Raw genomic sequence first — 12,667 nt, 5'->3', positions numbered from 1 at the left:
CTGATGATGTTCTTCTAAGTGAAGAATGAGTAAAACTGTAAAATGTAGGCATAGAAACAAATGGTACTTTTATACCAGGTGAATTCAAACACATGATAGGTGTAGCCACCCAAAAAAGTACAGCTCTCTAGTATTGGGAAAGCTTGCTTGCCAACCTAACTAGGAAGAACTTAGACACGACCTTTGAACCTTCAGTGACTAATTCGAGAGACAAAAAGGTATACCTAAAGCAACCAGAGAGCCAGATGTGCTTTCCCAAGAAACTAACCAGGAGTTTTCTTTAATCAAAAGGACGAACAGTGACTTCTAGGAGTTTATGAAAGTGTGACCAATTGGAACTTTGTCGTCTGTTGCTAATTGAAGCATATAAAAGAGTCCATTTCTTAAAACATACTACAAACACTTTTTTTCCTTTTAATTCACTGCCACATGACAAAAACCAGAATCAAGTTGACTGGTAGAAGATCAGGGCAACCAAAGACCAAGCTATTATTTCAAACTGTCAGGGGAAGGCAGTAAAATTGCTACCAGGTCTCCTTAAGTTACCCTTCAATAAAAAGAAGCCATCAGGGAAATAAGAGGAAAAGAAAACACATCAAAACCTTAAAAGTCCCTTTAAGTAAAATTATACGTCTGTGGCACCATGCCATCTGCTCTCCGGTTAACATAATAAGCCAATTCCACAACCTAAATATCTGCTTTCTAAAATCATTATGTACAATACAAAATATAATCAATATATTTTTAAACTGTAAAAGCTACATTCAAATGGCATTATTGGAATATACCTAAAAGTCCCTGTAGGCACAATTTTCTTAAGGTGCTAGCTGACAATGAGGATTCCCAGGAGGCAAAAAAGCTCAGTGGTTGAGCTAGAATGTCACAGTGAATAATCATCAAACTGGGGAAAGGGGGTGGAGAGGAGAAAGAAGAGAGTAGCTTTGAAAAATCAGTAGTATTTATTCATCACTTCAAACCCATTTGTTCTAACCAAAACATCCTTCCCTTTGAGTTCTCCTGAATACCAGATGTGATCTACATATTTCAAGACCTAATGCCCTATCAAAATATAAGAAGTATTTGCTTTGTGATCACTTCAGTTCTTCAGGCAAAACCTATCATCTCTTTTAATACATTCCCCAAAATAGTTGTTACCCAAATTTAGCAGATACACAGATCTCAGCTTTCAGAGCAATGTGCCAATCTCACCCTCTTGAATAACCTTAGAGCTCTCAAAATAACATTACAAACAGCCCAACTGCTGGTCAATTGACTATGAATAGTTTAACAACCTTTCATTCATTTGCAGACTTTGTTCCAACAGACCAAACCTGTAGCTTAAAAAGAACTTGCAGCCGAGAGCATGGTAGTCTCTAGTGAAACTTCAGCTGGGAGAGAGAATTGGATAGCCATGGGCCCATTTACTCTGCTGCAGAGTGGAACGTAATATCAACGGTGACACTTTTAAAATAAATAAATAAAGCCTATACTAACTAACTACTCCAAATCCACTGCCAACCCAACATCTATATATGCAATTATAACATTTACATACACACACACCTATGCAATACCAGAGTTAAGAGGCACCAGTATGATCCCTATATTAGGCTATAATGATGACCTAAGTCATTCCTGATGCAGAGATTTCACCTGCTCTCTTTTCCTATCGACAGCCTTACATGTACAGATTAAGAGGGTTATTATTCATCAACAACAATCCTAGTGAAGACGGATTATTTCTACTATGTTGTTGCTAAAGGACAGCCCCATATTTCCTTAGTTCTGGCTTCCATGTTCTCCAAGAATGCTACACTTAGGAATAAGTAATTTACAAATAAACTGTTTAGTATTCAAGCAAAACCCTTGATGTTCAGATCACTGGCAAGTTCAGAGTGCTGGCAATCAAAAACCTATGTTGTGCTAAAGTAATTACTATGAAAAACTTCCAGTGCTTAATATTAAAGAATAGAATAACATGATCCTTCCACCTCTTCTACACCTCTAGAGTGTGTTCAACGTGGCAATTATCTCCATTCAAGAAGCAGAGAGTTTAAACTGCACTGAAACTCAATTATACCCATGACTTTTTAAACATGCACTTCAAATGGCAGGTTTCATCACATTTAAATCATTGAGCAAAATCTTTTCCCCCACTTATAAAAAAATAGATTTTTATCCCTCTCCCATGAGACATCTTCACGTATAAAAATCATTTCTTTTTAGCTTTTGGACCCACTCTCTTTATCAAGGCAGAGGGATGACTGAGCAATGATGAAAGACAAAGAGAGATCCCATCTGATAAAGACAGTTCCAGGCACAGCTCTCCCAAACGTCACTGCCACCCAGCCTAGAGGTGCCACCATTTTAAAAGACCAGATCACAAACTAGTTAACAAAAAAAACACATTACTTTGCTACTTTTATGAATGCAAAGGAACTAGGAGTCCTAGATTTATGATTTAAGCGCTTGTGGCTAGAATAGCTTTCCAATTATCAAGGGCCTCTTAGGAAGAGCAAGAAAGCATTCTGTGTTAATGACCACAACCAGGGGTCCCTTCTCGGCTCTTTTGTCAGAACCCAAGCAGATCCTCCCCGCAGCTTCACCATTAACATGTCTGTTTCCTGTCAGCCCACTCAGAGATAATGTCATTTATCTCAGGGAGGCACAAGCCCAGTCATTAGCTTCTATAAGAGACCTCAAACAAAGGCGGATAATGTTTTACCCAGGGCTCTTACTAAAACCAGAACCAAGAAGCTTAGCATCTAAAAGTCAAGGACTCAAAAAAGTTATCATCGTTAAAAGAATATATTCCTTGTTATCAGCAATCCCAGACTACAGCTCAGGAGAGCAAGGTCTCTGAATAGTAAACACCAGAGTGCACAGGGCTATCACCTGCAATTAGATTAACCGATAAACGCTGGCCAGAGTTAGCCTGTGAGAGCCTTTGCCTACCCCCACTCCCCAACCTTGCCTCCAGGGGGAAAATTGACAGAATAATTCAGGTACTGACTAAATAGTTAGATCTTTGAAGAACTGACCCCTCATTGTAACTGCCTGCAGGAACTGAATAACCATTATAAAGTATTCAAAGGCTGGGCTTCTGGAAATATTTTAAATAAAAATGGAACTGGTTAAAATAAATGTAGAAACATGTGTTTTCACAGTGTTGCTCATATTACTGCAATTTCAAGTTTCTATGAAGTACCAGGTGAATTTTTTTTAATTTAAAAAAACACACAGACGCAGTCAAAATTGGAGCAAATCTCAGCCATTCAATCCTTGTTTTTCATGCTGAAAACGAAGAACAGATGGTACTTTCCATGTTGTTTGAATCTGGTTATTGAACACCTCTGTGGTTAGGGAGATTTCTGCTTAGCACTTTCGGCATACATTTCATTTACTAACTATAAAATGCTGCTTAGGAAAAATAAGTCTTTATAACACTCTAATTAAAACCATTTTGCAGCCAAGCAATTTCACTTGAAGAGCATTCTTAACCTCATGACATTTGGACAATCAGTCTCCTTCCCCCCCCCCTTCTTTTTTTACAGACCATTTGCAAAGTTATTAAAAGTTGCTAAACATTATTTATCTCCTTTTAGCACAATCTTGATCAGTTGTGCGTTGTTTTTTTAAATCTCTCCAGCAAACCCAGCACATATCAAATACTGTGCCCAGAACCCAGTGATGTGCCCAAGTCATATAAATACTTCAATCTGCATGATTTCTCTCAGAAAACTTCCTTGGAGAAAGGGCAGCCCCCCTGCACCCACCTCAATAGCCCTGTCACCCTCCAAGGAGGCCTATAGAAAAGTAAGGGGCTGGATCAATGATTGGGAGCCACCCTTAGTTACCAACGTTTTTAACAGCTAAATCTCTTGTGTAGCTTTCAAAACAGTTTGCTGTCCAACAACAATGGACTTTGTTCTTTAATTATAGCAAGTGACCTTTCTGCCCTTTTATTTTGCAGTAGATAAACTGCACTCTCTATGCAGAATTTGTAGAGGGCACTATATGGGGGGGGGCATATTGCATATTGTTCACAAAATTCATTAATCAAAATATGTTCTTAAAGTGCTCACATTCACTTAGAAAATGTGCCAGAATTCCCTTGTGTAGTGTAAAAAAGGCTTCTATGAGAGGATAAAATACAATGAATGATATCCTTTATAGATAGGTCCATTTGTAGACACCACCCTTTAGGCCGTTTGTTAAGAACCAGTTTAGTGAGAGCAGTATGATACTGGAGAAATAATTATCTTTTCTGAATATGTACTGAGTAATCGGAACTCCAAGACACAACTATGCGATCTCCTGCACCTTTCACGTCTATCAGCTGTTTTTAAGAAATCTTCTGTGTATTTTTGAATGTTCCAATGATCTCATAAATCTATGTAACTAACCATTTAGCCCAGCCTAATGCCTGTGGCTGATAAGTCAAAACTGCAAGACAGCTAAGGAGGATACATACAGAAGAGCCTCAGCAGAAGCTAATATGCTTCAAAAGAAAGGAAGGGGGAGGTGGAGAAGCAGATTTTACCAACCAAAAGCCAACCCGTCAAATCTATTTATTCAGACATGTCACTGGTGGCTTAACCACAAAATGGGCTATAGAAATATAGCTCAAACATCTTAGAATTATGGCATGTTTTGATTTTGTTCACGTATTAAGGGAGTGGCGACTTTTACAACATACTTGTGGTTTCCACATAAAGGAGTAGAACACTCATTGATTTAATTAGGTTTCATAAGATCCAATTTATCATGTTTTACATGACTTTGTGTAGTGAAGAAAAAGAATAAACACACCAAAAATAGACATTTAAGCATGCTGTGAAAATTAACCAGTGACAGTCAGCCTTATGAATCTCCTGTGAACCTTCCAACCAGGAAGAAAAAAAAAAAGCACACACACGTCCCCCCTTTGGTTTTCACATTTGGCCCATCCTGAGCCACATCTGATTGCTGAAAATTAATCGTCTTCACTTTTCAGTAACTTGCTCCCATAAACCCAGGTAATCAAGCAAGGCCGAAATTAAAAGATGTACAAAACGTCAAAAAACCTTTCTCAAGATGCCTCAGTGTTGAAATATTTTTGTCAAGTGAAGCTTGTCCTACTAAACCTTTACCTCTTAAGTAGGCATCCTCCTATCTTAAAGAAGTATTTTCTAAATTGAAGTCTAATTTATAAAACCATTAGTGGAATTAGAGCTACTTCCCTGGGTGGCATCTGTGCAAGGGAGTGCCACCTCTGTGCGCCAAAGATGAAAGCATTCTTCAGAGGAGTCCTGGGGTGGGGTGGGGGTGGGGTAGGCAAGCCTAAAGGAACAGTATTCCTGAGCCAACACCCCAACTTGACAGCGAGTGGCCTACACTGCAGGATTCAAGCCCCTTGGAGCCATCCCTTTGGTGCCTCTGTGCGCCCAACACCAGGGCTACCGTTGGCAGTGGAGTGAATCTAAATGCACTACGCTCTCTCCCCTCCCCCACCCCAGGCCCATCATGACTTGTTTGCTCTTCATTTATGTAATTCATATTATCACATTTATATTGCTCTGCCTGAAGATGAGTTGCATGGATATGAATAATTTAATTCTTCCATTCTTCATCCAGCTTCCTCTGTGACTAGAAAGTGAAAAGAACACAAAAACTGGAGAACCGACACCACGCTCTAATCTCAGTTGCCATGACAGCAGCCTTTGAGATACTGAAATGTTCAGATTGCCAGCTAAACAAAATTGTTGAATGTGAACATTTGGCTGGAAGATTAAAAGGCTAAGGGGAATGCAAAAGGGCAGTACCTCCCACATTCCAGGCAGCAGTGAATCCAATCAAATGGCTCTGACTCCTTAACCACAGCCATTGTGAGCACTGGATTAGGGCAATTCATCTAGATAGTTAGAGCAGATTAGAACTGCAATTTGAAGACTATTGGCAACAAAAGTAAATGCCCTACTGTACTAAGTAATAAGAAGATCTCAGAATGCCTTTTAGCAGAAATTATGTGCAACTACACATTTAAACATAAGAATTAAAACCTGGGACTTAAAAAATCCATTTAAATTCACCAATGTAAAATACTGTCTGACCAAGGAGACGGGAATAAAAGAAGTGCTCAGAGGCTTTGTTGCAATTTTGGCATTATCTACACCTTAATGTACCTTTATCAACTTCTAAAATCATCAAATAAAAACTTTATTCCTGTACTCCAACTTAAATCTTGAACATACAAACACAGAAATACAAATGTTTAAAATAGAGAGCAGTGAATAATCATACATAAAAATAATTACCCAAAGACATCTTATAATTCTGAGCAAGTTAGAAATAGCAAAAATCAAATTAGTTAATAAGCGTATTTCCAAACAACCATGCCACAAACCACATGCTATGAATTTTGCTTCTGCAAGGCACAACTTGTAGAATTAACCTAAAAATTAATTTCATAGAAACATCACCCCCAGCTCACGCCCAACCTGCCTGGTGGACAGAGCATCTTCGGTCCTAGGACACTACTCAGTGCACAACAATCACCAGACCAGCAAGTCACAGGCCTCCAGCATCAAGCGGTAGAACACTAGGGGCAGTTTTTCAACTGCAGTGTCTAACTAGGAAGACAATGACAGGTGAGAGGAAGGGTCCAAATTGCCTAAATCAACATCCCCACTTCTCAAAGGCAATGGGTAATTCTAGTATCAGTTGGCTCTGTTTGCATACTTCAGGAACGCCAATTTGCCAAGACTATTTCACTTTTCTTACCAACCTATCAGCTCCCTAGTCAAGCTAGAAATCCAAGTGATAATACTCTTAAATCTCCAGCTAAGAACTGGGCGAGAGAACAAGGTTAGAGTCCTACCTAGCAGCCACCAAAGCCATTCCAGTCTTTCCACACAGTTATGAAACCAATGACCCAAGACACCAAGGTCAGGGTTTAATTCAGGACCAATAAGAGGAACCCATCCAAGGATGATATCCTTTGACAGAACTATTTTGGAGACAGTAACGAAAAAATAAATGGATTAAAGGTGGAGTGTAAATTAGAATCCTCGATATACCTCTCCAGGGAAGAAGCGTAAACCCTGCACCTAAGGACACACACCAGAAATACTAGGACATGTAAATTAAAACAGAAGACAGCTCTCCTTAGGGGAGAAACCAGGACAAGAGTCAAGTGGGTACATGCACAGGTTTTCTATTACAGGCACACCACAGCGGGCTGACTGGCCAGGAGCCTTTCTGGAGGGCAAAAGGTACTTAAGAACATCCAGGCCCTCCCACCTGGGGACCCAAACAGCACCACAAGCGGCAGCGGCAGAAGCCAAAAGCTTAACAGTGCACTCAAGTAAGCTACCCCATCCCAAATTTTCATGGAAAGGATGCATATCATAGAAATCTCACAAGGAACCAGAAAGCACGAGTAAGAAGTGTAAGGCACACAGAAGCACACCTCCACACACACCCACACAAATGCACACAAAGAGGAAAGTGGGAGATCTAGAGAGGCGACTTTATCCTACCTTCTCCGTTTTCAGTTTCTTGATTCGCCTGTGGCTCTCCTCCTCCTCCTCTTCCTTCTTTACCAACATACAGTTTCCCATGAGCCCTGAATCCGGGGCACTTTTGCTAACTTCCCCTGCAGCCGCGACGCTGCCACTCCCAGTGCCCCCGCAGTGGAAGGGGCTCGCGCCACCTCCATTGCTCTTGGCCCCAAAGCCATAGAGGTGCCCCCCGGAAGGGGCCTGGCTGCCACTGCCATTCTGGTGGCCCTGAAGCAGGTCGTGCTTGTCCTTCCTGGATTTCCCCGCATCCTTATCCCGCTTGGCGCCTCGGCTGCTCTGGCTTTTACCTGGCTTCTCCTCTTTGCTTTTCCCACAGGAGGCCGCCCCCGCGGTGGCAGCGGAGGTGCCGGTGCTGGTACTATTGCTGTTTGGGTTGCCGCCGCCGCTGCCGCTGCTCACACTTTGACCCAGCGCTGAATTCATGCCAGTTGCCTCTCCAGGGCGCCCTTGGACTTCCTGCCTCTTGCCAGTGCTGCTGATCTCGGGAATCCCATACAAGGCAGCAGAAGGCAGAGATTTATTAGCATCCTTAGAAGTTTTACTCCTTTTCACTTTTGATTTGCTGGTCTCTTTGTGTGAATTCCCCTGGGGAGCAGAGGTCTGAACAGAAGCAAATTTTAGGCCATCGGCTAAGGCTGCGGTAGCACCGGCCCCACTGGAGGCCAGACCTCCACAATCCTTAGAGTTGCTGCTGCTAGTGGTATTGGTGGAATTATTCATCTCAAATTTCTGTCTGTCCTTCTCCAAATCAGCGTCCAAATCAATTATTAAATTTCCAACCCCGATTTCCCAATCATCGCCACTGTCATAAGTATCAACCGTATTTGGATCCACACCTTTTCCTGCAGTAGAAATGTTCACTGACATCCTGAAGATGAGCTCTCTAGAATAAAAATCCGATGAACTTTCCTTTGGAGATGAGGGGACATTCGTTTAGCTCCGCTGGGCTTTCTCTTAGGAAAAAAAAAAAAAAAAAATCTTCTAATCTTCTTCTCCTTTTTCCTGCCCCAGGAATGTGTCCAGGGATTTTACACCCTTCAGTCCAGGTCCACCTTTTCCTGTGAAGGGGGGAAAAGTCGAATATTTCTTGTCTGGGTGTTACCAGAATAAAAAAAAAAAGGTTAATATTGGGGAGTCAGTAAGGGGTACAGGGAAGGCTGGAGAGTAAAGTGGCTCGTGTATTGTCTCCACAGTACAATATCAGGTATAAAGAAAAATAACCAAGCCTCCAAAACATACCCATGACAGAAAGCATCTTACAGTAGCAAAAAAAGAAAGTCCCTTTAGTAACAACACAAGGATAATCACTTTTTAAAAGGCATTAAAATATCTTAAGGATCTGAGTCAAGTCCAGAAAGGTTTAAACAAAAAGAAAGAGTTTTAAGATTTTTTTCTAGCACATAACATGTGATAGATAGCTGAACCCCAGATACACAGCCTGAATACTCAGACAAGAGGGAGGAACACAGCTTTAAACATCCCTAAACGTGCCCTAGATCTTGCAATTTAAATGACCAGACCCTGGAAGTTCTCTGAGGTTAGTTTCAGAATGATGTCGCTAAATTCTCCTTATTTCTAATTTTATTACTTCTTTTTACAAATTGTCTGGGAAATCTGGGTTTTGTTCCCAGTAAGGAACAGAAAAAACAACCAATAATCCCCCCACCACCACCACCATACACATACTCCCCTCCTATCCTCTCTTCCCCAACAGTTTATACAATTCTATTTTTTAAAATATACACGTCTTTAAGAGTATTTCTCTATAGAAAAGACAGTGTTAAATAAAAAGCTAAATACCTGCCTTTTGAGGAAAAAAATTACATCCAAACAATTCTACCATATTCCTAGGTCACAGACTTGCTCAATCTGTTAAATATGGTGCTACTGACTGTACAGGGAAACTGATTAAGACATACACTTTAAGTGATCCGAGCCAAGGTGGCCTCAATGACCGCAAATGAGTGTGTGTTTGACAAAGATCAGTTAAAACGGTTTTTAAAGGGATCAGCCCCCTTTTAACAGTTGATTGTCAAGAAAAATAAATAAATATACATACACACAGACATTGCTTACCTTTAATCCTTTATCATTTTTTAATTAGGCCAGCAAATCAAAATGCCTTTCCCACTCCACTCGGCAAACAAGCCTGTGCCTCATTTTACTTAAACACCAAATGATCAAGAAGGAAGAAACCAAATAACACATCTCAGCCAGAATAATCACTCGATAACATTATTCCACCTCCCCACCCCCCTTTTGGCAAACGGATCAGGAGTCCTTTTCTCCTTAAAAAAATGTGTCACTGTACAGCTGGAAGATAATGTTTCACATTCACAACAGAAGCACCAAACGTTTTTTTTCCTCTTAACAAGCATCGAGAATAATAGTTTTTTAAAAAGAGAGAGCTTAGAGAAAAAAGTTTTCCCAACTTCTCATTCCGCCTTCAGTTCCAGACTTCAGAGTCACCGTGATCAGTAAGTAATGATCCCATGTAGCAAACCTACAGGCGTCCGCTAGTAACAAGACAGAATGTGCTAACATCGGGATAAATTAGTGAAAGGGAAGAAAGAATAAGAAGAAAGGACTGAAAATCTGGGCTGGATTCCGCCTGTTAGTCGGGAAGTGGCATTTTTCCGCCCGTCCTGACAGATTTGATTTCTTGAACTAACTTAAGAGGAAAGGAGGGGGGAGAAAGCGGCGGGTGGAAGGGGGTGGGGGGGAGAAAGGGTGGGATGAGAAGCGGAGCCAGAGGAGAAAAAGAAAGGTGTGGAGGGGAGGAGAGCAAATGATTCAGTGAGCTGATAAACCAGTTATAACAGCGTTCGCTGGGGGCGGGGGACGGTGGGCGGTGGGGTGGAGAAGGGAAAATAACGGCGATTAAAATTGGTTCTGTCTTCGAAACCTAAAAGGATGTGATGTTTTCCTGTTTTATGTTGTTTTAAGAAAAAGGAACCGAGTTCCTAGTATAGTCCCCGAGGGGGGAAAAAAATCCGCTGTCACTCAAGCCAATCAGTCAGGCGGTAATTCGATAATTAGAGTCAAAAAAAGATTTTTTTTTTTAAGGCGACCTTTTCCAGGACAGTTTTCCCCATTTATAGTCGCGGCAAACGGTGCGTCTCCCTTTTATTTATTTTTCTCTCCTCCTCCTCTCTCGCCCACCCCCTCCTGTGTTTAGTCAGATGGCCCCGGAGCCTGGCTTAGTATTTTTAATTAGCTGGCGTTTGGAAGCTAAAAGCAGTAATGAATTGTTGATGGATTGGAAGTGGAGAGTCGCTTTGCTGGAAATGTCGGGGCTGAGAGAGGGGGATGGGCAAGTTAGCAACAACCAACCATCTAAAAGGAGCGATTTTGTTACAGTGCAAGCCTTTCACATCACGTGAGGATCAAGGGCTCAATTGGTTGTCGTGAGAACAAAAATGGTGACAAGCGTATCAAGAAAATACTGATCTGGTCTTTAAAAAAAAAGCTGAAGGTCTCTCCCCTCCCCCTGCCATACTCTCCCCACCGCCGCCTACCACCACCACCCCCTGCAGTGGGCGCAGCTACAAGTTATGAATGTGAAACATTTCTCGCAGATCTAGGCTCTCGGAAGTTCGGAAGGAGTGAAATGCAATGAGCACAAGAGCAAAGCAGATGTTTTAAAGAAACACCTTATAAACCTTTCCTCAACTTATCTCCAATTTGTAGGCTTTCCCAAGGGGCCAGGGATAGGGACGCCGAGGCGAGGGAGGAGGGCACCTCTAAACAACTTGGGTTTTAGAGACCCCCCCTCATGTCTTAAACAAAGAAAAATATTTTGCTAGCTCCCAAGCCAGGTCCTGTAATAAACACACCATTGTTACTATTTGTGGGTTTGTTTGGGTTGGGTGGGGCTTTTTTTTTTTTTCTTAATGGTGTTTTGCTGCTTGCTTTTTTAAGGAGGTGGAAAATGGTAATTATAACCATTACATGTAATGGGTGACTATTCCCTTATTTAATATTAAGTTATTGGGCACTAGGATGTGACAAGAGACAGAAATCGGCTTGTTCTGCCCTTGCCCCCATTTCCCTGGCACGGTTTGGAAGAGGGTCTTGCCCAGCTAGGAGAGAAGAGGGAGGGGGTGAGGTGAGCCAGAGAATGGACACTGCAGATCAGGATATGTAACTGTGTCACTTTTATTCTCCTTGGGTTAGAGCCCAAAAGGTAATTTACTCTTAAGTTACCCCGAGTGCCCAGTCAAGCTTAATTTGTGTGAAGAAGTTACAAATGCTTCACCCTCCACTGACTAAAATTCACCCTTCTTGGGTTGTTGTTCTCAATGCAAAAGCCAAACCCTGTAACTAGTTCCTCATTTCAATGCATAAAACTCGCACATTCCCCTGCATGAAGTCCCCGCTAAGTGCTATATAGAGACACACCACGCAACCGTACTTACGGTCTGTATTGGATCGAGTTGACCTTTTCCTTCTAACTGCATTGAATGTGTTTGGTTGAAGCCGCTTTATTTTGGAAATTATAATCTCTTCAACAAATTTATTATTAAAGAAGATGGACCATCAAATGTCACAGACTGTCCTGTGTATTTTTTATAAAAGCAAAAATTAAAATAAAAAAAAAGAAAACAAAAATCCCCCTGGTGCACACACACAACAAGCTTGTTCTGCAACACTGAAATCAGGACTGAAACACAACACACACACAGGGGGAGTGGAGCAAAAGGAGCTCTCAGCCTCTATACCTGAAAGGGACTTTTCTTTGTTCCCATTGCCCTTTCGGATCGGGCCAATCAGAGAACAGCTTTTATGAAACTGGGCTCTCTCATTGGCTAGCTGCTTTCTCTTGGCTACTGTAGGGGGTTGAGAAATACACACGTATAAAACACACACTGAGAGCGGGTGGGGGTGCGGCGGGGGGTGGTTGTGGAGACAAAGCGTTTTATTTTCCAACCAGATTGGGGTAGAGGAACCTCCTGCAGTAAGAAGGGGGAAAAATGGTGCTCGCGTTTCAATTACTGCATCATTCACATAAAACACTTATTTATTAAAACAAATCTCAAACAGGCTGCAAGGAGCGGATGTCGGTAAATACGAGTTTGATTGTGTTATCTTGGGGAAAATAATGT

At 41.6% G+C, this 12,667-nt stretch overlaps 1 protein-coding gene across 5 annotated transcripts in view; it reads right to left on the bottom strand.

The window, feature by feature from the left end:
* Window positions 1–12,272, bottom strand: part of ZNF608 (zinc finger protein 608) — a 103,253-nt gene extending 90,981 nt beyond the window's left edge. For 2 of the 5 annotated variants that reach the window (XM_016165105.2, XM_036225295.1), the window contains exons 1-2: window positions 9,639–11,022; window positions 7,521–8,620 (exon numbers count right to left, since the gene is read on the bottom strand). In XM_016165105.2, coding sequence (XP_016020591.2) covers window positions 7,521–8,429 — 909 coding nt within the window. In that variant the 5' untranslated portion in view covers window positions 8,430–8,620; window positions 9,639–11,022. Of the gene's footprint in view, window positions 1–7,520; window positions 8,621–9,638; window positions 11,023–11,980 lie in introns of those variants that run through there. The other 3 variants (XM_016165104.2, XM_016165108.2, XM_016165109.2) reach the window with 3 other exon arrangements.
* Between the last annotated feature and the right edge of the window lie 395 nt (window positions 12,273–12,667).

The sequence above is a fragment of the Rousettus aegyptiacus genome, unplaced genomic scaffold (assembly GCF_014176215.1).
Source record: "Rousettus aegyptiacus isolate mRouAeg1 unplaced genomic scaffold, mRouAeg1.p scaffold_m13_p_8, whole genome shotgun sequence".
NCBI classification, from domain to species: Eukaryota; Metazoa; Chordata; class Mammalia; order Chiroptera; family Pteropodidae; genus Rousettus; species Rousettus aegyptiacus.
Note: the sequence above shows the minus strand (reverse complement) of the source record. Positions and strands in the feature narration are given on the sequence as shown.